Source organism: Thermobia domestica, chromosome 13 (genome assembly GCF_964235325.1).
Source record: "Thermobia domestica chromosome 13, izTheDome1.hap1.1, whole genome shotgun sequence".
Lineage (NCBI taxonomy): Eukaryota > Metazoa > Arthropoda > Insecta > Zygentoma > Lepismatidae > Thermobia > Thermobia domestica.
In genome coordinates, this window is record NC_137466.1 from 135,768,408 (window position 1) to 135,793,748 (window position 25,341).

Here is a 25,341-nt window from a genome sequence, read left to right on the forward strand (position 1 = left end):
TATGGCTAGCAAGTCTGAAAAATTCTTTAGGTTCAAATTTTCTGTTGTAGAATAACATTATCTATGATTGTGGTAACTTGCATTTCATTGCCTCCTTTCACTTATGAGTAAACAAGCAAAAGAAAAATGGTAAAATTTGTATTATTTTTAGTAAGGTAGGCTCTTAACAGACGCATCCATAGATATGACAAATGTAAGGCAATAGAAGGTTAATGTGTAGACAAGGACCAAATTGTAAAGTCCTAGCTCATCTCTATCATGGTGATAATAAAGGTTTTATGGCTTCCCTCGTAAATAAACAAACATCTAAATAAAGAAAAATTATTAATTCCATAAGAAAAGAACTTTTCTGAAATATGTGTATCAAATCTCTTTGTTATAACACACAAATGTAAAATGATACATGGAATACAAAATGAAAATGAAAAGTATGTACTACAACGTAATTGGTTTCATAATTTTTCTATTGTTTTTCAATCCCTGAGACACAGTCAGTCCTAACTAGTGGAAATTTTACATATAAATAGAAGTAAAGAAAAGTAAATAGCTAGTTATTTCACTCCTCTTTTTTTAAAATTTCTTTCCTGAATAAAATGTTCTGAAGTGCTTGTCGGAAGGAGTCTATTGCTCTCTTGTTCCTCCGGAAAGAGGATGATTTCTGAGAAAAGTCAGGAAAGATCTGCTTATCAGCAGTCATATTATCGCCAATGATCCAATATCCATAATCAAACAGTGTTAATTATTTGAAGAAAGCTGTCTACAGAAAGAAGCTCGACATTTGTATGCACATGGTTTGACTTAAAAAAAAAAAAAACTTATTCGACCGAATTTCTTTCTACGAATCTCTACGAACTCGAGCCATTTCTGGTGTGGTTGACAATAAATGATAGAAAATGGATAACCCACCAGAATAATATGGGGAAAATATCATTGTCGAAGTGAGAAGAAACTCCACACTCAATACAAAACCCCACACTAACGCTCAGGAAGGTATGTTGTGTGTTTGTGAGGCATTGGGCTGACATCGTGGATCATGAGCTACTGCCGCAGACAAAACGAAAGACTCATAACTGTACTGTTGACAAATAACGCAAGTGCAGCTAACAATTTAAAAAGGACGGAGCTGGTCGAAATAAATCGTGTCGGATATCGCCCTGAAACGCTAGATCTCACATATCTTTAATGATCCGCCAGATATTGAAAGAATTTGTCTGGGAGGTTTCAATGCATTATTCATATAGTCTGGACCTCGCACCATCAAACTATCATTATCCCCTATCTATGGTTTCAAAAGAGGCTTCTAGAAATCACATACCATAATTTTTTGATCAGAAACTACACAAATTCTATAACAATGAGATTGTGATGTTGACAGAAAATCGTCGAACAAAGGGCTACATATGTAATTTTATAATGTTATTTTCAAGTAACAATAAATGTCCTCTCAATTTTGACCTCTAAAGGTTCAATAGTTTTCTTCTTGTTGTTCACCTGAACCATACGTTGGTGGGCAACATGGACATTTTAAAACTTTTCTCTCCCTTAGGAGAGCTGTTTAATACTTTGATAAGGCCTCTTCTTCGTAACTGCACCTAGATATTCTATCCTTGGTCTTTCTCTTCCTGTTTTTCCCTCTCCCTTTCCCTCTATCAACACGGTAATCCAATCATTGTGCCGAATAAAATTGCCAAGCATGCTGTTTCTTCTTTTTCCTATTATCTTCATGATCTATTAGCTTCCTTTAGTACGTCTTCATTCCTTTTCCTTTCGGTCATGATATGCGCAGCATTCTTCGCCAACATCACATTTCAAATGCTTCCAGTTTGGATACTTCAGCTTTTCCAATAGTTTTAAAACAACATAATATTTACTAGTTTCTGGTTAGTGTTGATTTAGTGTTCTGCTATTCTACAATGTATGACCATATTTCCAAATGATAAAAATAGAAAAGGAAACTCAGTTTAATTTTACATATTTCTAATTTTAAATGTGTTAATATTTAGAATCTCTTCAAACGTGAATCATCAACAAAATGAAAATGTGTAATTTATTTGGAAAATTACTATTGTATTCCACATGATCTGACTCACGAAAACCTTACTCGATCGATTTTTCTGCGAACATCAACGGAATAGAGCAATTTCTGATGCGGTTAATTACAAGTGATGGAATATGGATTAGCTATGGCAGTAATATAGGGAAAATATTTTTTACAAAAATGATTTTGACTGTTTCCACAAAGAAGTTCGAAAACCAGATGATAGGAGTTCGTAAATCAGGATTTGTCGGATTTATGTTCTATGATAGGGTTCCATATATACTGAATCGTTCGTATAATTCAATGTATACTGAATAATTTCAAATTGGTATTTAAGTTTCTTTGCTGAATGCAATTTTTCTTTTCCGCAGTCAAGAGAAATTATGATATACAGAAATCAAGATGGTTCTCTAATCTTGACTCAGACTCTTTCTGATTGTTATTGAAACTTTTTCTTCTGATAACTGTTGCAAGTAATATTTATTTTCTGTTATTTCTACAAATTCTTAAGGTATAGGTATTAGCATTTCTTAAAGTAAACATTAAGTAAAATTATCTATTTAATAAACTGATTTAGTAGAAAAATAAATATTTGATGTGTTTATTTTTTTACAGTATTGTACTTATTACATTCACATGGTATAACCAAGAATGTACGTATTTTAAATACATTTTTGGCTTCCACTTACAGTCAATAGTAAATGCTCTTTGATTTGCTGTTATTTCTTTATGCTCTGATGGTTTCATTATATATGTTTATTCGTAGTGAAACGATTCAGATTTTCCTTCTTTCCATGAATAAAGTTTATTTTTAGAGGCATCATGAGCTTTGAATGTTTTTAAAGCTTTTTATCCTCCTGTAACTGTTATATTGAACATTGCTGTTGTCGATATATTGTTTATTTAACGGTGCGTAGGTTTATAATGTCGTGCGTTCATCAGACTTCAAAGAAATCGCAATATAATGCAAAAGGTAATGTGCAGAATAATTGTGTTTTTCAAGAGTATTTTAAGAAAATCAAGCCTATTATGTAAATTATCTCTCTACATGTTATATAGAAATATAAATTACAATTTTGAAACTACTTTTCCTAAAAATTCCTATCAGAACCGTTACACTCTGTGACGAAAATAAAATTCGTTTCTTTGAATTATGCAAAATAAACTGTGCTAAAGACAATACAGAATATCGAGTGATTCCATGTATTGAATATTCGGAGAGGCATTTTGCAGTAAGAAAATATTAATATCTTTTTATTATAGGCAGGGGGCGCGGTGGCTCAGTGGTAGAGCGTTTACCTCCGCTGCTTGGGGTCCCGGGTTCAATCCCAGCTCGCGCCGTGTGGATTTGGTGGTGGACAAACACCGTGCTCGTGGGTTTTCTCTGGGTTCTCCCGTTTCCTCCCACTTTTTCATTCCACCATTTCACTCATCTCTCATCATCACCGTCTCCTTTAGCCTCTCCGGCATAACCGTTGGACGTAAAACTTAAAGATTTCATTTCATTTCATTTTTATTATAGGCAACCGTTACTTCTTTGCTACTATGCATAGATGCAAGCATGTGTTTTAACGGGATATGAATAACAACCCTTAAGGTTATTGTTAACCGTGATGATGTTAACGAATTCATTACATAACCAATTTGACTGGGATAATCGATCAAGCTATCTATTTAAAAAAATAGAATACAAACTTTTCCTTTCGTTAAAGAATTATTATGTGGGGTAACGGGCCGGCAATCATATGAGTCTCACAGGCGTTATCCTAAAAATAAGTATTAAAAATTCTAGAAAAGACTGTATTGAAAACTTAGTCTTATCCATATATAACCCCTCCCCCCAAAAAAAATAGATACCAGTTAGAATAATCGTTATGTTATACATTAGTGGAAAATAAGAATGCCTTTTTTAATTGAGCATAAGAGTTGTCATGTTATTGGGCGAGAAATGTTTTAAGTGAGTGTCACGTACTGGCATATAAAAAAGTTATTACGTTATTTCGATATGTGTCGTTGATAAAATGATTATTTATAATTTTAATGGTTGGTAATCTGCAATTATTCTAAAGGAACTTGTATTGAGGGAGACCAAAATGTATCTAATTAAGAGGTCAAAATAGTAGTGTGGTGGGCCGTTGACCCGTCTAGATTTTGAGTGAAAATTATAATTCAATAAAGGGACGAGACCATCGAAAGTAGTAGGTTTATTGAAGTGGTCAGAAGCTTTTCCTAAGATAAAAGATATTGGAGGAATTAACCTAAAAGAGATTGACGACGCGTTGTAAATACAATATCTCTCTTGCTAACTTACACATCTATTAAACATAGGGAGCAATTATAGGTTATTACCCGACTTCAAAAAAGAAGAAGGTTTTAAGTTCAACCCATTTATATAAACGAGTTGCGAAGGGAAACAGAAAGAACAAAGGAAGTTTTAAAAAATAAAAATAATAAAATGAAATCTTTAAGTTTTACGTCCAACGCTTATGCTGGTTAGGCTAAAGGAGACAGTGACGATGAGTAATGAATGAAATGGTGGAATAAAGAAGGTGAGAAGAAACGGGAGAACCCCGAGGAAACCCACGCACACGGTGTCTGTCCACCACAAAGTTTACTGGGTGGGGACTGGGATCGAACCCGGAACCCCAAGCACCAGAGGTGAACACTCTACCACTGAGCTACCGCGGCTTTAAAAAACAAAGTACTAGGACAGAAGAATTAGAAAGAGTTGCGAAATATGACGAAATGTATGATTAAAGAAGACAAAATATATGGGACCTCGGAGGATACAATGGGGAATTACGATAGCAGTATAAAATAAAAATAGGAGGATAGTTAGCGAGAGAAGTGAAGTCTTAGGAAGACGGAAAGAATATGTTAAGGTCTTATATGAGAGTAGGGATAGACCGTGTGATTTAGATGTTGAAGTAGAAAGTGAAGTTGGCAAGAACGGGTTTAGTATTCTTCGGGACGAATTTGAGAAAGCTACATCCGAGATTAAGAATGGAAAGGCAATCAGGATAGATAATATACCAATCGAATTCATTAAAAATATGGGAGACAATGGTAAAGAAGAATTTTACCGACTCTTCAATGAAATATATGAAACAGGAGAGTAGCTAAATGACCTGAAGACGATCATGACACCGATGGCCAAGAAATCGAACCCAAAGAGATATGAACATTACATAGAACTGTTAGTCTCATATCTCATGCAGCAAAAGTTTTGATTCGAATTCTCAACGGAAGGTTGTGTAGAAGAACAAATGATAAAGCTGAGAAGGAACAGTTCGGGTTCAGAAGAGGTAAGGACACAAGAGATGCAATTTTATTATTAAAAGTGATCAGTGAAAGGTTTATTGAAAAAGGGGAAGAAGTGTATGTACTATTCATTGATCAAGAAAAAACTTTTGACCGCGTGAATTGGGAATTATTGTTGGAAGTTCTAATGAAGGTTGGTTTGGAATGGAAAGATCGAAGACTCATAAGAAAGTTATATATGAATCAACAAGTAAATGTTAGAATAGAGGAGCAGAGAGGAGAGTGCAATTGGAAGATGAGTTAGACAGGGAAGCTTTCTATCGCCAACAATATTTAATATCTATCTACAAGAGATAGCCAAATAGAGCCTATATACAGTAATAAAGAAGGCATTCCAGTAGAAGGTAGAATGATTAGATGTATACTGTTTGTAGATGATATTGTGCTTGTTGCGGAATCTGAAAAAAATCAATAAGATATTAGAAAACTTAAGGAAGGGCTGTGAAAAATATGGGATGAAAATGAATGTGAGAAAGTCAAAAGCTATGGTGATTGGAAGAAGCTATCCATGTCAGTTATACAAGTTGAAGTGTTAAAAGTTAGAACAGGTGACTAGTTTTCGACACCTGGTTAGGATTATTAGTGATTATATGAAGTGTGAACATGAAATAAAAGGAAGGATAGGAATGGCGAAAGAGACCTTAAGGAAGATAAAATACTATTTTGTGGTACCTTGAATAAAGAGTTGAGAAAAAGATTCATAAAATGCTTCGTGTAGAGTATTGTAATGGATGGGATAGAAACAAGGACATTACGCAAAAATAATGAGAAACGACAGGAAACTTTGAAACTGTAAGTATGGAGGAGAGAATTATTTGGGTGAAAGGGTTTTAGAAATGATGAGGGAGAAGAAAACAATTTTAGATATTATTAAGATAGGAAAACGAAACTTGTTAGGACATTGGCTAAGAAGGAACGTATCATAAGGGACGTACGAGGAGTAGGTATGGTGGCAGGAAAGAGAGGAAGGGTGCGAAGGATACTACAATTGAAACTGAAAAATCGTAAGTGAAGACGAAGAGCTTAGTGGAAGACAATGGAGCAAGGATGCTTCTCAGTTGGCTACTGACTTGCCAATAATGGCAGTATACCTATGATGTAATATATTGGGAGTGTTCGTGCATACATTTGAAATAAGTGCACCGATTTTGATTATTCTTATTTTGTTTGAAAGAGTATACTATTCCACTGGCCCCAAATAAATTTCTTTAGTATCTGATAGTCACATTTGGAGCTAGACCATGAAGCACATGTGTTGTGTTAAAGTTGGTTAAGATTTTTTCGTTTTAAAAAGTTTTATAATTATGGAACACACGATTCAATGTTCCGATTATAAGTGATTTGAGTACGTAAAAAGGCATGTTAAAAATCACAATCATTTGGAGCAGTGACATTATAAGTAATTTCTAACTGATAAATTTACAAATTACACATATTCTCCAAAATGTAGATTCATTTTAGGAACAGTTTATATGGAAAATATAATCCAACCAAACCATAAATTTAATATTATGAAAGCTAATGTTTCAAACGTCATTCTAATGTCTGTAACCATTGCAATGAGAGCAAAGCTATAATAATTTTGCAAATCTAAAATATTAATTGAAGAATATATCTTTGCTGAAAATTCGAATTCAGTGTTCATTTACATATTTATCTCTTGTAACACTTCCACGGAAGCAGAAATCCAAACGCAAGTATATTCGTTGATGTTACAAAAATCGATGATTTAGATCTCATTTTTTAGAAAAAAAATCTGTGTTCAATATAGTTTCACGTCTTATATAGCCTCGCTGCTAAAACGGACGCTACATTCCAATCTAATCAAGCTTCCGATTATCTATATTTTTTTCATGTTCAGGATCATATATCACTAATTTTTCCAAGAGGACAAAGTGTCACAAAGGGATCTACAAGCTGTCTTATAACAGTTCAACAATTCCGTTTGTCTTGACAAGCCGGACAAGTGCGCATACTGACAATAGTGTTTGTATCATGACAATACACCGGTGTACTTCGCTTCACACTTCAGGAATGATGCCTGACTAATTGACCAAAAATATCTCCATCGTATACTATCCCCATACTCGCAAAATCTACCTACATATAAGTTTCTCTATTCCGCCACTTAAATCTGTCTTTAAAAAAGTGAAATGTTAATGATTTAAGACATCCAACGTAATACGACGGAGTAACTCCGGCACATTCCATAGTAAACGTTCCAGGAATGTTTTCAGCGATGGTGATTACGTTGGAGTCAGTGTGCAGATTTAACAGGAAGATACTGTAAGAGAGATAAACACGAAAATGTGGTAGTCATTCCCATGATATTAATTGCGATTTCTATTCAGTCTGAATAAAACGATTTTTTGAATTTATTTATTTAGACATGTTTTTGGGCATTACTGGGATCTATGGTTTCACGTATGAGAGATGACGTCCGTCGGCTAACACATTATCCGAGGAAGGGAGAAAGAAGGAAGAGGCCTGATATCTGTATGTTAGGTAGTATCCCTGCATTTGCCTGGTGCGAATGAGGAAATCCCAGGAAACACCTCTCTCAGGATGGCTGGCCTGTAAAAACTGTCCCGATTTCTCCCCTCAGTTGACAAAATATTTTGAGTGGAGTGTTAACCTTTTACTGTTCTTTTTGAGGGAAGGCTTTGCTCTCTTCTTCCAGCTAATTTGTTGAGCAATGGATGGCAGATCTATTCTAATTGACGTAATTCCAGTTGCTGTCTAAATTCTAAAGTATACTAGGAATAAATTCACTTTTCACGTGTGAATAATACTGCGAAATATTATGTCTCTGTTAAAAATCAAATCCAGCACACCGGTGGTAGACGTGGTAGACGTGCAAGACTTTTTTGGTTTTTAAACTTCCGTTAAAAAAATTAATGTTCAACTGCGATCTTTGAAGCTGAAGTACTTCAGGAGAGATAGTCTCGAATTAACAAAAGAGAAACAACCAGAGATTCCCGCGTATTAAAACTTGTTTCGAAAGAAACGTAGATGCAAAAATTGTTCAAGTTACTCCAAATCCTCTCTATGAAACGGCAAACAGTATCCTATATTCTAATCGCTCACATACGCACCACATACACACACACAGAGAGAAATGAAGTACTGTAAAGCGAAATGCGTATATCAATTTTTTCCTTTGATTTTTTTGTTCCTTCTTTTTTTCAAATATTAGGTTTCATACGAAGTTTTTGTTTGCTTTGTAGGTGAGAGAGCACTCGTGAGCCGCTGAAGTGAATCGAGGGAACACACCAATCGGAGATAAATGCGAGATTTAGCCGTTAATCCTCTTTGGAATAGACGAAAACAAGTGCAGGAAATTAAACTAGATCACAAGCAGCCCTTGTGGGAGGTGCTGGATCGAACATTCTGCTTTTATTTAAAATAGCATCAATGGATCAGATTAGTTAGTTAGCTCCTCTCTCATCAATTCAGCATTGACTCCTCATATCCGTTGATGTTAATACTAGAGGGAGAACGTGTCTTTTTTCGGTTTTTGAGTTTATTTTATTTCAATTATTGTTGTAACGTTAGATTATACATAATGTATATTTGCTTTAGCTTTCACACACCTGTTTCGAGGGGAAGCGAAACTTACAAATCCTCCTATTTTGAAATTTAATTGCCACTTTAATTTATTCCCACTAAGATGAATGTAATCTAAAATTAATTTGTTTCCCTCTTGTTCAATTTAATAAGTATTTTTCTACGAGGATGTAGGAATAAGTTTTTTTCTCCCTAGTTCCCAAAGTATTCCATGTTTGTTAATGAGCTCCACTAAGGGAATGCATATTTTATCCAGGATGAAGGTATTATAATAAACCTCGGAAGCAAAGGTATACGCAAAAGGAGTGGGTGAGATCACATGCATTTACAATCTTTTTGTTTCTTTCCGAATCCTAAACTAGGAAAACGATTACGAAATCTGTATTAAATTTGAAAGCAAGGATGGAAAGAGGGATCTTCAAAAGTTAAAAACTTTTAAACTACAGAATCTTCTTTCCTTCAATACATGCGCGCTGACTACGTGGGTGCTCCGGGGCTCCGGCACCCGCGCACCCACAAGATTTTTAGTTTGGATCCGGGTTTGAACCCGTTTCTCCTGCGTTTAAGTCAGCCCTGTTACCGACTGAGTTAGGGAAGCCCCAACTTATCCTTATAGTACCGGTATATTTTACACAGCACAGCCCTATATGATAATGTTTACAATAGATTTTAAGTAAAAATAAATCAATAAAATATCGAGACTTCCCTGAAAACATATAGGCTAATATGTCCCGCCCTTGATATGCACTCACATAAAGTTTGGAAGGTCGGCGCCGTTGCTTTCATCATCTACTATATAGAAGAGAAAGTGGTCTTTTGTGTAATCGAATCAGGGGAAAACGACTGAACCTTTTGAAAGGAACATGTAGATATAGCGTAAAGAGAATACATTTGACCTAGTCAGAGAACTACGACATGAGCTTGGCCTAATACACACGCTAAATCACAAGCTGGCTTGCTGATTGGAATTTAAAACACATCATAAAATACCTCGCGCTCTACTGTTTGAAATTCAAAGGATACGTAAACACCACCAAGCTAGGTTTGGAAATTTACATAAGTAATAAGATTGTCAGATTAGTGAAAAGCATATAATACTGTATATAATTCTGATCCTCTAGAAATAAAATTATATTCTATTTTAAGGAAAAAAATTGGTGGCGTACTTAAAAAGGTAGGTTATGTGCGTAATTCCTGTAGATTTGGACTTAACGTACAGCAGACATATAACTGAAAACGCATGTTTTATAATACTTTCCGTATAAGTGTTCCATCTATACGTACTTTCAGTATGAAACAAAATAGGCGCAAGCCGGTACACGGAGAAAAATACATAATCCAGTCGGCATGTAAATGTTGTTTCTACCAGGTTACGCGCGTCACTACATTAGGTAATGTTGTTTCATCCGTAGTACGATTTACACCACCCTCCAGCGAAAATTTTGTATTGTGAAACCACAATTTCAAATCCAGAATTAACGCCATATCCATTCCGATGGTGGTAACTTACGTATATAATGTTGTTACCACCTTCCTACGACTGTCCCCTCTTGGTTCTTTCTAAATCTGTGACTTCCTACCTTACGAGAGTAATAAGACGTCATATCATTCTGTGAGAAGGAAAGAGAGGAAATATGTTTTTAACACGAAATCCAGATGTCGAACTCCGGACTTGGCATGGTGTTCCCACCTGCTGTACTTTTATACATGAAATTACATTACTTAAGGAGTATACCCGCGTAAATACGATGTATCCACACGGAAATTCTAGTCCCTTTTTGCTCAGTGTCGCCAGCCCAAAAATGTAGGGGGCCTGGCTGAAGTTAGGTGGGGCCCGATCAAACTATATTATAGTTCATCAATATATTATATTTCATTTGCAAGTGTACGTGAAAATTTTATGGGAGCCAGGAAAAACAAAATTAGGGGGCGGCTCCCCTAGACCACCCCTGGATACGGGTCTGTATAGGCGGTCAGGATCTCACATACAAATAGACGTATATAACATATCTGAGGAATGTAACATAAGTAGGGGAGAGGAGGGTACATTTGAACGGGGGATACCTTAGTACATTTAAGATAACAGGGCAGGAATAATAGCATATCTGGTGCTTTCAATTTTTTAGCTTGGCAACACTGTGTTACATGACTGTCCACTGTTATCAGCAGTTTTAGAGTAACTGTTCATGAACAGCCGTACTTTGTTACGTTTGTGGGGTGGAAAGTTGGTATTTCTCTGAAGTTTTGTAAGATTTTTGCCAGTAGCCTGTATTTCGATATTATCTGCCATTTATTGCAGAAGTAAGTATATTAATTTACTTACATAATGTTGCCCTTTGTCTTCCACAGTAGTTCGTGTTGTCTGCGTATTACCAAATTTTACTTTGTCATGTCAGTTGGGGCAGTTTTGAACAAAAATTGGGGGGCACATTTGAACATTGTTCTACCTTTATTCTTCCTCTACTTTTCTCAAACGTAAAGGTACCAACAATATGTTTGTATTCACAAAGGAAGACAAATGTTCAGTGCCTCCTGCTGATATTGTGTATGTAGACTTCCAAATCCCACAGCTTCTGGAGGGACAAAGCGTACTGCAAAAATTCTGACATTTCATGTTGATTTTCAGAATTTTAGGGTAGGATGAATTCCGTGTCTAGTACCGGGTTAGCAGTGAAAAAAAATGTAATTTTAACAGATTGCTAGTAGGAATATGTTTTTCATTAAGCCTATCCAGGTATGATGAGTGAAATTAAAGAGTGAATCATAATCATATTTTCACAGATAGTCTATGATGATTATATATTTTCTAAAATTTTCTTCAAGCACACCTACGCCTATAGATATGTTGTCAATGTATCATATTGATTTTTCGTCTAACGTATAAAATACAGCATATATGTTTTAGCTCATTACTATTATTATTATTTCCTTGTCATGTACGATTGGTTAATTCTTGTACCTTAAACCGTTAATGCTGCTTTGTTTCATTAGCTTTGTGTTCGTAAACGAATTCATCCTGAAAATAAAGATTATTGTACTAAAATAATGGTTTGTTCAAAATTGCCCCACGTAAGTTCAAATATACCCCATGTTTGTTCCAATCTACCCCCAAGGGGGTACATTTGAACAACACCCTCTACGCCTTTGCATAGAATGACAAGTTCAAACATAGTGCTCCATTTTATGGCAAATACAGTGTATATTACATTTAGCATGTGCTGCAAATCTATAAGGAAACTTACTGAGCGTTTAGAAGCAAAAACGAATATCTGAAAACAGACATTCAAATGTACCCCTTCTCCTTTAATTGCGTGTGATACATGGAAGACTGTTAGATATCAGACGTCCTGCAACGGCATGATGTAACATCTAAGGGCAGTGCGAATGTAGCATATGGATAACGTATGCTCCATACTGATTTCTGTAGTAAGCAAGAGGATTCCGTATATTTGTACAATATGCCGCTGTCCGGAGAACGGATTTTTCTCTGTGCACAAACCTAGGTTAGAATCCAATACTGGAAACAATTCGCAAACACCAAGTAGATCATGGTGTGTATTAATACACATTAATAGATCTATATCTAAATGGCAAAAGCAAACGTAGAAGACAGAACATTCTCAGAATTTAAATACAATAGCTTATAGGGTTAAATGTGTAAAAAAGGATTGCTCTGATCACACTATTTCCTCAAACTAACTCCATCTTACCAACGTCATGAACTTGAATGAACTGGCTCTGTCTCGTGGCGCCATTCATGCATGCACTTGATCAATGACAATCAATCCCAAGTATAAACAATCTATCATTCTAATCATGTCTCAAAATTGAGAAATGGTTGTTTATTGCTCTCGTTTGTGATTTTACGTCGGACGATTCTTTCACATGTGATTGTCTCCTCACTATTGTTCGATAATGACCTCACAAGGAACCCTAGGTATCTATCAGAGCCCGATTTTCACGAAACTTTGTATATAGAGAGAGTACCTCGGGAAACTAGCACAGCCAAAATTGTAGCTGCAGAGTCCAAGACGTTGGGACACTAGGGCCCGAGAAAGATCAAAAGTGGAACGTCAGTACATTAAGGACATGGTGAGAAAATGCACGTTTTTCTTTAAAACTAATCATTGTAGCGACACGAAATGAGCATACATGAATACGAGAGGTTGATATGGTCAGTTGAAAGTTACGAAAAAAATATCCGCCATCTTGAAAGAGGCCATGTTGAAACTGGTGCGATTGGTGTAAATGAGAAGAGGTTCATGCGATGCATTAATTTGAACTAAATAGCCACAAAAAGCTGTTGCTGAAGTCTGTTGTGGGATTACATTATTCCTGTACTTCTGGTAGAGTGGTTTATTTATTTATTTATTTAACGGCAGAGTTAAGGCTATGTTTGCCTTTTCTTACACTCAACCAACTCAAATGTATACAAGATATACGTACTACCATTGACGTCAAATCCATAAAAATTACAATTGCTACATTAATGCATATGCTACACACATAAATATCCCTACACACGAATATGCTCCCTTACATACCCCCCTCCCCCGTCTTACCCTCACACAATTTATCATAAAAACACACACATAAAAACAAGAAAACTATACAAGATGAGCAAAGTGTATCTCATGACACTCGAGCAGATGCAGATTATGGAGCGCTATGAGTGGGATCAGTGGAACTAGAAAACCGAGCGAAATATAATTTTAGCACTACAACATTTGTGTCACAGTCAACATGTAATTGTTGTGGATATGCTGATATAATGGGTTCAATCTTCATAATAATGTCATGGTTGACATTAACTTTTAACTTTTTATTAGACTTAAATTAATTCGAACAGAAATCAGAACGTCATATTGGTCCACCTATAGCGCTCCATACTCTGCATCTGCTCGAGTGTCATGAGATACACTTTACTCATCTTGTACCTAAACCACTCTACCAAAAGCACATGAATAATGTAATCCCACAACAGACTTCAGCAACACCTTTTTGTTGCTATTTACGTTCAAATTAATGCATCGAATGACCCTCTTCTCATTTACACCAATCGCACCAGTTTCAACATGGCCTCTTTCAAGATGGCGGATATTCTTTTCATAACTTTTAACTGACCATATCGACCATCTCGTATCCATGTATGCTCATTTCGTGTCGCTACAATGATTAGTTTTAAAGAAAAACGTGCATTTTCTCACCATGTCCTTAATGTACTGACGTTCCACTTTTGATCTTTCTCGGGCCCTAGTGTCCCAACGTCTTGGACTCTGCAGCTACAATTTTGGCTGTGCTAGTTTCCCGAGGTACTCTCTCTATATACAAAGTTATTTCTAAAGTTTTACAATATCTGTGATATGCTTAATAGAACTTGGATGATCATTCTTTAACTAAAGGGTCGATGTTCGTATGGCTGTATAATGAACTTTAAGGTGGCGTCGTTCTTGTTGAGGCTATCAACCGAAAATATTGATCACAGGTAGTCTCCGATTACAGCTAGGGGATGGTACACTAGACTTTACGAACCACTTGTACTGGATTTCAGTCATGTTACTTTGATTAAAATGCATATCCTAAAAGGAAGCAAAAGTGAAAAATTGAGAATCTCAAGATTAAATGGATGAAATTCAGTGTATGAGGGACGTTTTTAAAGTCCAACAATTTCTAATCATTTATCCATAGTTAGCAACTAAAACCTGACATAAAAAAGATACAATTCGTACAAGAGACACGTTTTAACCAAGTTTTTACTCAGGGTAAGACATAATTGTGATCACAGACATTGAGTAAGCTTAAACAAACAACAATGTCACGTATACATCACGTGAAGATGTTTGACTTGTACGTGTGATATTTTCCTAATTATTGTTGAAACCAAAAAGGTAGTAAATTTCTACCAGTTTTAGTTTTAATAGAGAGATTAGAATGAAGATGGAATGTATTTTTGGCACGCTTAGTTGATTGCAAAAAACCGCTTCTCGCTACCTATTACGGTTTTAGTCTAAAGTGATCAACCTTCAGGTGAAATTAAATGAAATCTTTCAGTTTAACGTCCCTCGATTATGTTCTTTAGGCTAATGGAGACGGATGATTAAGGCAAGTGAACGATGATGCAATAATCGGTGGAATAAGAATATGGGAGGAAACGGGATTATCCCGAGAAAACGAAGTATTCCAAGACAACACGAACACGATATTGTCCAGCACAAACTTACTTAGCGGTGAATCAAACCATGGACCTCACGCACCAGAGCTAAGCGCTCTAGCACCGAGCCACTGTGTCCCACACGATTAAAGTTAAAAGTGGAATTTATTGATTTCTACCATTTCCGGTTTTAACAGACGATTAAGAGAGAAGATAATGTTGTTAGAACACTAAATCAATCGATTCCAAAGAAACCATTTGTCACTATCCCCGTTTTTGCTTCATGTACAGCGTGGTGCGGAAGTGGGCATACCCCTAAATTGGTGTTTTCTGACAGTTTTAGCTTTTGCCCACATTTTTTTGGTAACATTGCTTGGTGTTGTATGGTAACGTTGCTATGTTCATTTGGATGTAGCACCAGCGCACTTCGCGATTCACGTGCGCAATTACCTAAATCAGACGTTTCCTGGCCGCTGGATTGGAAGAGGTTGTGCATCTTCACCAGCTCCCTTTGCCTGGCCTCCAAGAAGTCCCGATCTGACGACGCCAGACAATGCTCTCTGGGGTTTCATAAAACAACAAGTAAGAAATACTCGATATCACACAACGCAGGAATTAAGAGCAGCTGTGGAACACGCCTTCACCCTCGTGACTCCGGAGTATCTCCGCAAAACATATGTGAGAACTTGGCGCAGAATTCAGCTGTGTCGCGACATGGATGGTGATCATGCCGATGTTTATGACTCTTAAGACTCTAAAGACTTCAAGGTAACTGTGTACAGACATTCTACCATAACTAATAATATAGTGATTAAACTAAAGGGGGGTACGCCCACTTCCGGACCACCCTGTAGAAACCAGCTGTTATAACAGATTTCTTTCACTTCCGGTTTTATTATTGAGTCAAGGATGGAAATATGAATGTATTCTTGGGACGCTTAATCAAACTGCTTCTCGCTATCTGTTATCATTTTTACTTTCGAGCGACGAAACGAGAGGTGGTCATGAAAAAAATCGAGTTCGAGATTTCCACGGATTTCCACGTTTCATAGTGCATAGACACCGGAAAAGTGATATTTCGACATCCGTCCGTTCGTCCTGATGTATACTTACCTAGAGATTAAACCGCTCAATCTCTCTCAACCAAATTTTAAACCTACGGTTTTCATGTGATACTCCAGGTTTCCTTTTCTTCGAATTTTCTTCCTACCTCTAAAAATAAGGGTAGTTTACTTTACTGTGAGAATCATATTCTCAAAAAAGGGCTCTAACGATTTTGTTTATATTTTATAAAACAATTTTCCAAAAATAACCCCGTTATGTGTACAAGACATTCCTTTGCAGAAAATTGACAAGAGGTAGTTTATTCTTGACGGTGAGTTTCTTTCGGACGATTTTCTCAAAAACGACTGGTTCGATTTTGTTCATACTTTATTAAAAAAAATATTTCATTAATATCCCGACAATATGGCATAACTCATTTGTCCTGAAAAGTGTACAAGGTGTAGTTTGTTCTTGGAAGTAACACACGTGATGTTTATACTTCATACATTTCATTAATAACCTGACAATATGGCATAACTCATTTATCGTGAAGAAATCTACGAGGAGTGGTTTACTTTGGAGGAAGAGTTTTTTTTTCGGACGATGTTTTCCTAAATAGACTGATATGATTTCCTTCATACTTCATAAATAAATATTTCATCACTAACATAACCATATAGTATAACCCATTTGTTCTTGAATATCTGCAAGGAGTAATTTATTCTTGGGGGTGATTTTTTCTTACGATTTTCCCAAAAACAACTCAAGCCATTTTGTTCGTATTTCATAACAATATTGTTAAATTATTCCTTACTAAAGTTCCAAGGGGTAGTTGTTCCCTTTTGGGAATGAGTTTTTTTTTTCAGACAACTTTCTCAAAAAACGACTCAGCCGATTTTATTACTATTCTACTCATGTTCCATAAATCACTTCCACAAGGAGTAGTTTACTCTCGGGACGAATTTGTTTAAACAAATACATAATTAAAAACCCTAACATACGGCATAAACTATTTCATGCGGAAAAATCTACAAAGTATAGTTTACATTTGGGGATGAGTTTTCTTTCGGTGAAGTTTTCCGAAAATGTCATATCATTCTGTTCGTATTTCACAAGAAAATGTTTCATTAATAGCTTCAGCACTACCTGATATAGTTTAAGGAATTTGAGATAGAAAGTTTAGTGCGGTGGACTGTACCTTTTATTGCTTTATAGTAATCAATGGCAGAACCGAAAACGATTGACTTCTATAGATTCTAGTTTGAATACCACAGCCATTAAGGAACTCAATTCCTAACATTCGATCCTCTATATTCTGGTCAAAATTTTAGATAAGATTTATCAATTAGTTCCTGATATTATTTGCCTACCAGACGGGCGGACACATACATACATACAGGGTAAATATATAAAGGAATTTTGGTAAAATTCTTTAAAAATGGTATGATTTCATAGGAAAAATATGCGTGTAAGAAGGAGAACGTGTGACAGGACGAGTCACAGATCATGGATGTAACAAATTCCTTTCAATAGTACTCTGGTAGACATCAGCGTTTAGTCTCCGCAGATTTTTCATGGTGCCTCATTTTTCACTTTACAAGTAAAACATAGTATTGCATTTTGTTCCGAAACTCAAATTTACGAAATAATTTAAATAACAACTTTAATTAACAAGCTTGTATTTATGATTCTCCTAGGAAACATAATGAGGGATTTGTATTATTATAGATACAGTAGGTTCCATAATTAACTTGAAGGATATTGAAAACAACAAACATATTTTAAAATGAACTTCGGAATATAGCCAACTTTATTAAATATGCCATCTAAGTTGATGATAAACTTTCTGTAAGAATACTGATTACACGTATATGACGGAACTCTTTAAAATTTAAAAAGAAGTATAATTTTATCTCCTGGCATAGTGTTTGAAGATTTCCAATTAGCCAAGTAAGATTTTTAACGATGTTGTTTTGACAAGAAAGTTAATCAAAATAATTTCTTAAGTCTTTGTACAAAAAAAAGATATTCTACGAGTAGTAATAAGTTTCTATGAAATTTGAGAAATTATTATCGATTATTAACCAAAGCTTGTAAAAGACAATTATACTATTTACTGTTCAAATTATTCTGCATTACAAAAGAAAGACAATCCTGGAGATTCTACTGATATTATTATACGATTAATAATAATAATAATAATAATAATAATAATAAACTTTAATAATAAACTTTATTTTACGTGCTGAGAACAGCTAAAATACAGCAAAAATACAGCACTTTGTCTTATTCTACATTATTTTAGCAATGAATATATAATACTAGTGATAAAATTATGATTACATCTATATCATTAATTATTAATAATAAAAACATTGACAGTGTAGTGTACGTCAATTATTAAAACAAAGAAGTGTCAAAAATTAAAAGTAATAAAATAAAATAAAATAAAAATAAAGAGTACTAAGTTACGTATATTTAAAATTCTAAAATAAAGTCATATTTTAAGATATGCATTCATTATAGCTTTCTAAAATCCTACAGATTAAAATATGTTTTCTATTATGCGGTTGCAATAAAATTTTTGCCCTTGTACCATATGTTGGAACTTTAAAATCAACATTTTTAAAAATATAGTCTGAGGTATATTGGTTGTCAAGTAACTTTCCTACAAATACAGATTCAATCAATTTTTTCCTGTCAGCCAGTCGTTCCAAATTAAAATACGTTATCCAATGTTCATACGTGCTAGAATAATAGTCAAGTCCTAACTTAAAACAAAGTATTCTAATAAAACACTTTTGGACCATCTCGAGTTTGTTTACGAGAGTTTTTGTTAGGCTGTTCCAAGTCACTGATGCATATTCTAGTTTCGACCTTACCAGTAATTTATATAAGAGTACATATGTATTTGATTGACAGAAAGCAGGCCATTGATTAAACAGGTAACCAATTATTTTTCTTGCTTCATTACATATATTTTGTATATGATCACCAAAGCTTAGTGACCTGTCAAATGTTACACCTAAATCCTTTATTGTGTCAACTTTCTGTATTACAGTACCTTGTATTTCGTATTGACTTACATAGTATTGCGATTTGTTACTGTAGGTCATGCACTTAGTTTTCAGACAATTGATACTCATACCGTTATCCTTGCACCACATAATGATTCTATTTAAGTCATCTTGTAGCCTATCGTTGTCCTCAATATTATTTACTACACTAAAAAGCTTAATGTCATCAGCATAAAGTAAAACCTTTGAATGATTTAAGACTGTTGGTAAGTCATTAATAAAAATAGAGAAAAGTAATGGGCCCAGAGGAGAACCTTGAGGAACACCGTTACTAATACTGGCTGAATCTGACATGACATTTCCAATTTTAATTTGGTATGTTCTATAATAATAATAATAATAATAATAATAATAATAATAATAATAATAATAATAATAATAATAATAATAATAATAATAATAATAATAATAATAATAGACTAATAATAATAATAATAATAATAATAATAATAATAATAATAATAATAATAATAATAATAATAATAATAATAATAATAATAATAGCACTTCCATGTTTGAGGGTAAATCTTGCAACCAACTTCTACATACGATTTGCTTTAAATTTTGCATGCATGCTTATCCACAATGACAAGAGAATATTTCTATTGGTTCGAATCCACTCTCCACACTTGAAATAAATCAATTCGTATTTTAAAATGGAATGAAATTGTTAACAGATGGCTGTAGAAGTGCGGGCTGAAGCCAAGCACACATAGCAGAAACAGGTACCAGTAAGAAGTCGGCTCCTGTTGCCATTGCTCCTGAGATGCCTACCGTATAACCAGCAAGACAACTCCAAGAAAGACCAGTCAGGCAGAAATCAACCTACAAGATTAAACCTGTTACTCATCAAACCCCCATCCAAGTATCGTCTAACAAATCATCTCGTCAGTCTGACACCTCTTGTAAGAAGACAACTTGTAGTTGCACCTCCACCTCATCCAGCGACTTGAAAGATTCATAACAAGATATTCCTGATTCTCATTCCAAGACTACAAATTTTCAGTAGTCCAGAAGTCAAATCCTCCCATCCAGGAGTCTACCTCATTCAGTGCATCGCCACTCAAAGTTGCACCTCGCTCCAGACTCGTTTATACATGTGTAATTCGTGGTCTGCCTAGGTCTCTAACTGGTATTGGCACCCATGTTAGTGATATAAAATTTCCTCTAGAAATTTTTGTCCACGAGCTTTCACGTCGAAAATGGCCTGAAACAAGGACATGCGTTGTCGCCATTGCTATTCAACTTTGTTCTGGAATACGCTATAAGGAAAATGAAAGATAGCAACCAGGGCTTAGAGTTGAACGGTATTCACCAGATTATGGCATAGGCTGATGATGTAAATTTAATAGAGGTGATAGGAGAACAATAGAAAGAAATGCAGAGATCTTATTAAATGCTTGCAGGGACATGGGTTTAGAAGCAAATGTAGAGAAAACTAAATACATGGAAGTGCGTCGGGACCGTAATACAGCAAATTATGGATACGTTAAAATATTAAATAATACTCTTGATAAAGTGTATACTTTCAAATATCTAGGATCAGTATTAACAGACAAAAACCATATTCACGAAGAATTAAATGTCGACTAAAAGCAGGGAATTCGTGTTACTGGTTCAAAATGGTTATGAATTTGGTTCAAAATCTCTTGTCGTCGCGGAATTTGAAGCTTAAAATATATAAAACGATAATCATGCCTGTTGTTCTGTATGGTTGCGAAACATGGTCACTTACTCTGAGAGAAGAACATAGACTGAAAGTATTTGAGAATAAGATCCTGAGACGAATATTCGGACCCAAGAGGAACGGGAATGGGGAATGGCGGAAACTTCATAAGGAGGAACTATATAATTTATACGGTTTACCCAACATTGTTAGGGTCATCAAGTTTTAGGAATTTTAGGTGGGCAGGTCACGTAGCTAGATTGGAAGAAAGTAGAAACGCTTTCAAAATCTTGACTGGAAGACCAATAGGCCCCTTAGGAAGATCTAGGTGCAGATGGGAGGACAATATTAAAATGGATCTCGCAGAGATAGGAATACAAAGTAGAAACTGGATCCAATTGGCTAAGGATAGAAGTCAGTGGAAAGCGCTTGTGAACGCGGCATTGAATCTCCGGGTTCCATAAGCCATAGAATTAGTTAGTTAGTTAACATTACGCAGAATCCACAATAATAATGGACCTACAGTGTTAGTTCGCCTTTTGTAATCAGATCCCAGGGCAGTTGCATAAAATCAGGGATTACTTACGAAGGAAAGACAAACATAGTTTAAGAACCCCGCAGCGATCCCCGATGAGCTCTCTGCTGATGTTACTATCAATATGTCCACCTTACCAAAGAATGTTTACAGAAAGCAGAATGTTTACAGCAGTCTGTTATCGCTATTGTGATGGTCCTCAACTCTTTGCAATTTCCCTCTCAAATAGCATTTTTGTGTTACCTGCAAAAAGGTTATCCTTTTCGACTACTTACCTAGTTACTTCTCAAGTGACTCGATTACCTCACTCATTTACTATTGACAGCAACTCTTTCTTCAAGGAACCTCCTTTCGGCTCTACTCAGGACCATCCTGTCTTATCAACTCCAGCACCACCAGTACAGCGCCAAGACCGGCAAACCTCTATTTCACATAGCCTCTTGCTTACGTCACCGCCGTATCATCTAACATAGAAGAAGTTATCCCACACAACCTCTTCATTATCTCACTTTGAAAAATGTGACCTGGATTACCAGTATTCTTGCTAGATGTCTTATCAAGTTACACAGCTGAGAGAGAAAATCACTCATTCTTCACTTCCAGCCAAAGATTTTAACATCTATGCCAGAACACGTATTTTTTCTCGTTCCACCAAGAAGGAAGGTAAATCAGAACTAGGATACGTCACCTCTTTGTTTTTCACAGCTATTTTAGACTTTGCTACGTACTTTCTCAACAAAAACCACACACTTGGGCCTTATCCCTTCAAGTTACACCTCTCGGTGACTATTGGAGCATCTGAAGGTTAATAACTTTTCTCTTTTTGGATTTAAAAGAAGTTGTCCAACTCAGAAATACCATTAACTGTTCTGGATTCAACACAATATCTCGCGCTGGAAAAAGCAGCCTCGGTTAGACGCCCTTTCCTCGTTTGAGGGGTTAAATTGACCTTCCATAGATAGATAGATGGTAGACCAAGAATGACGTACTGTTGTTTTAGCATACGTTCCAACAGACATAAAAGTCACTTCGACTAACTTCTACTCAAATGGGAATAGCAGAGCAATTATTTTAATATTCACATTTCCAAATCTTTATACTGAAAAATAATGTGAGAACTTACTTAATATTTGGGCGCTTGCGTAGATGCTTTTACACCGCATTCTCAGAAAAAATGCTCAGCTGATATATCAATAACAATCTCAATGCGCTGGAGTAGATTGGAGAGATTGTCAAGTTAACTCGAGTTAACTGTTAACGCAAGAGGAGCATAGTTCCATTGACGTGGTATTGAGACATATTGAATTGCAATATTTGCTAAAAACTTAAAAGCGGAGAAAATGTCGCGACACGAGCGTCAAAGTAACATCATTTTACGCGAGCGCCCGAAAGTTAAGTACCAAATATGAAATCTGTGATATGAAGTATTAATTAAAGTAAGAGAATAAGTATTTCAAAGTACTTGAGAATTCTAAAGGAAACAAGTTAAAATTTTTATATAATATTCAAGAAATTTTTCAATATTCAAATTTCCAGCTTTCCGCGAGTACCTGTTATACTTTACTCTTCCCAAGTGAATTTCTTCTAGTTAAGAAACAAATTAGAAAATTAGGAAATGAATTTCTATATATGATTTATTGTGTCCAAAATTATCTTCCTTAATTACCAACGGACTGACTTGTATTAAATCAATCTGATTAGTTGTACATTGATAATAGAAGATTTCTGTTATTTCATTCCAGCTGTTGGCCATTGTCCGAGAACCTGGGATGGTTGGTTGTGCTGGGATGATGCTCCGCCGAATTCAACACAATACAGTTCTTGTCCTACACACATTAAAAGAGAAAGAAATGCACCTGGTTGTTCTCGTAAGTACGCTTTAACACTGAATCTGCCTTAAAAGAAAACTAATATACAGGTTGTCTCAAAAGCCCCCTGACATAGGGTAACTCTGTTATTATCAGACTTACAACAAAATGTAAGAGGGATTGTCTCCAAATATGTTTTCAATCTAAAGTGAAGAATTTTTTAAAATCGGACGAGCCGTTTGAGCTGTACACTCTCTATGCGACCAATGTTAAATGAAAATGCAACATTGCCATTAATAGAGGGACTGGGGAAAGGGAGGGTGTGACGGGAGGAAAATAAACTTTGTAAGAGTGTAGTAAATGGGGGCATGTTTGAACTGGGGGTTGGCCATCGACACGTTAGGTAAGGACAGTAACTTCATTCATTTACGTTGTGGGCAGGGGCGGATGAAGGGCCGGGCGACCCGGGCAACTGCCCGGGGCGCCACAGTCGAGGAGTCGCCAATACGAGCCTCTAAAAGTAAATTTTATAACGTATGTTCTACTTACTTTTTGGTTTATATTCTTGTAAAGTAGCGTCAATTACATCATATTTTTCCATGGAAGAAAAGAGTTTCATAGTACTACGGGGGCTGTATCGACAAACGGAGATATTTCATTGTAGAAGAAAGAGTGGAGGGGAGACAGAATATGTCAGTTCTCTAACGGTGAAACTTTTAAGTGAAACTCGATGGAAAAATCATATTGATGCAGTGACTGCTATTCGGTATCAAGCGGGAAAATATACGATGCATTATATGCACTGTGTATTGATTCCGGAAGTGATACATTTGGAAATAGTAAAGCTAATAATCTAGATCACAAGATTAAGTTTCTAGTTCATTTGCTGTCTCGTACTTTGGCATATAGTTCTATTCAGAATCAATCTTGTAAGCAAAATGCTTCAAAAAGAAGAAACAGACATTTTAAAAGCAGTTGATATTATCGCAAAAGTGAAAAGGCATTTTGAATCAATCCGAACCGATAGAGAGTTTGAAGAGCTACTAGTGGATGCAAGGGAAATTGAGAAATCGACCCACTATTTCCAAAGCGAGTTACAATTACGACCACGGAAAATTAAACGTCAGTTTGAATATGATGAACATATTGCTGATCGCAAAATTTCTTTCAAAAGTAGATTTTATTTTTATATTTTGGATCATGACATAAGCTTACTAGAAGAACGGCCTTCTCAACTAAAACCCCATCATGACCTATTTGTGCTTTTATACAATATCAAAAATGAAGACAAGGATTTCCTGATGAAGAAATGTGCTGACCTTCAGGTGGCTTTAGCAGATGAAGAGCATTGTGATATTGAGGTTTTCTAACTTCAACAGGAACTGTTAGTTTTATTTTTCCTACTGCCAGATGAAAATGCTAAAAGCCCATTGAAGTAGCTATTAACATACTTGACGAGTGACCAGCTGACTGAAAATTTCTCGAATGTATCAATTGCAGTCAGAATTACCCTCACTCTTCCTGTCAGTGTGGCTCCAGGCGAAATTAACTTCTCAAAATTAAAATTAATTAAAAATTATTTGAAATCTACCATGTGCCAGGAGCGCCTCGTGGAATTCGCCATAATGTCGATTGAGTTCGACATTCTTCAAGACATTGACATAGATGTCATTGTCAGAGATTTTTCAGACGACAAGAAAGCTCAGAAGGTTTTGAGTTGTTGTGAGGTGCTGAAAACAAATGTATTTAAAATTGTTTAATTTGTTGCTAATTTTCAGTAATAGTGGAATTTAGTTTCTCTTAAGTTTTGTTATGCTATTAATTATCACGCCTGAGGCCAAAAGTTGCAAATTAGGAAACCAATTTGTGTAAATAATTCTTGATATTAAGGTACTGTTTTCATGGAAAGAAAAGATATGGACGCTTTGTCATATTTCCTAAATTGACTTCGATATGGTTTACTTACCAAATTTTCGGAACTTAGAGGATTTCTAATACTTGATAAAACCTGTTATTAAGCTTTAGTCTTGTAAAAGTATTCATCTTTTGTACAAATTCATCAGATACGTTTTATGTATGCCATGAACTTCAACTATTAAGACCTACATAAAAAGGATTGTTTATAATGCTGTTC

General features: G+C 35.5%; 1 protein-coding gene across 2 annotated transcripts in view; it reads left to right on the forward strand.

The window, feature by feature from the left end:
* Positions 1-25,341, forward strand: part of LOC145668536 (calcitonin gene-related peptide type 1 receptor-like) — a 1,245,332-nt gene that overhangs the window by 1,068,919 nt on the left and 151,072 nt on the right. For both annotated transcript variants that reach the window (XR_014128034.1, XM_081736520.1), the window contains exon 7: positions 23,142-23,267. Coding sequence is in view for 1 of the 2 variants with exons in the window: in XM_081736520.1 (XP_081592646.1) it covers positions 23,142-23,267 (126 nt within the window). In the remaining variant the exon portion in view is untranslated. The remainder of the gene's footprint in view (positions 1-23,141; positions 23,268-25,341) is intronic.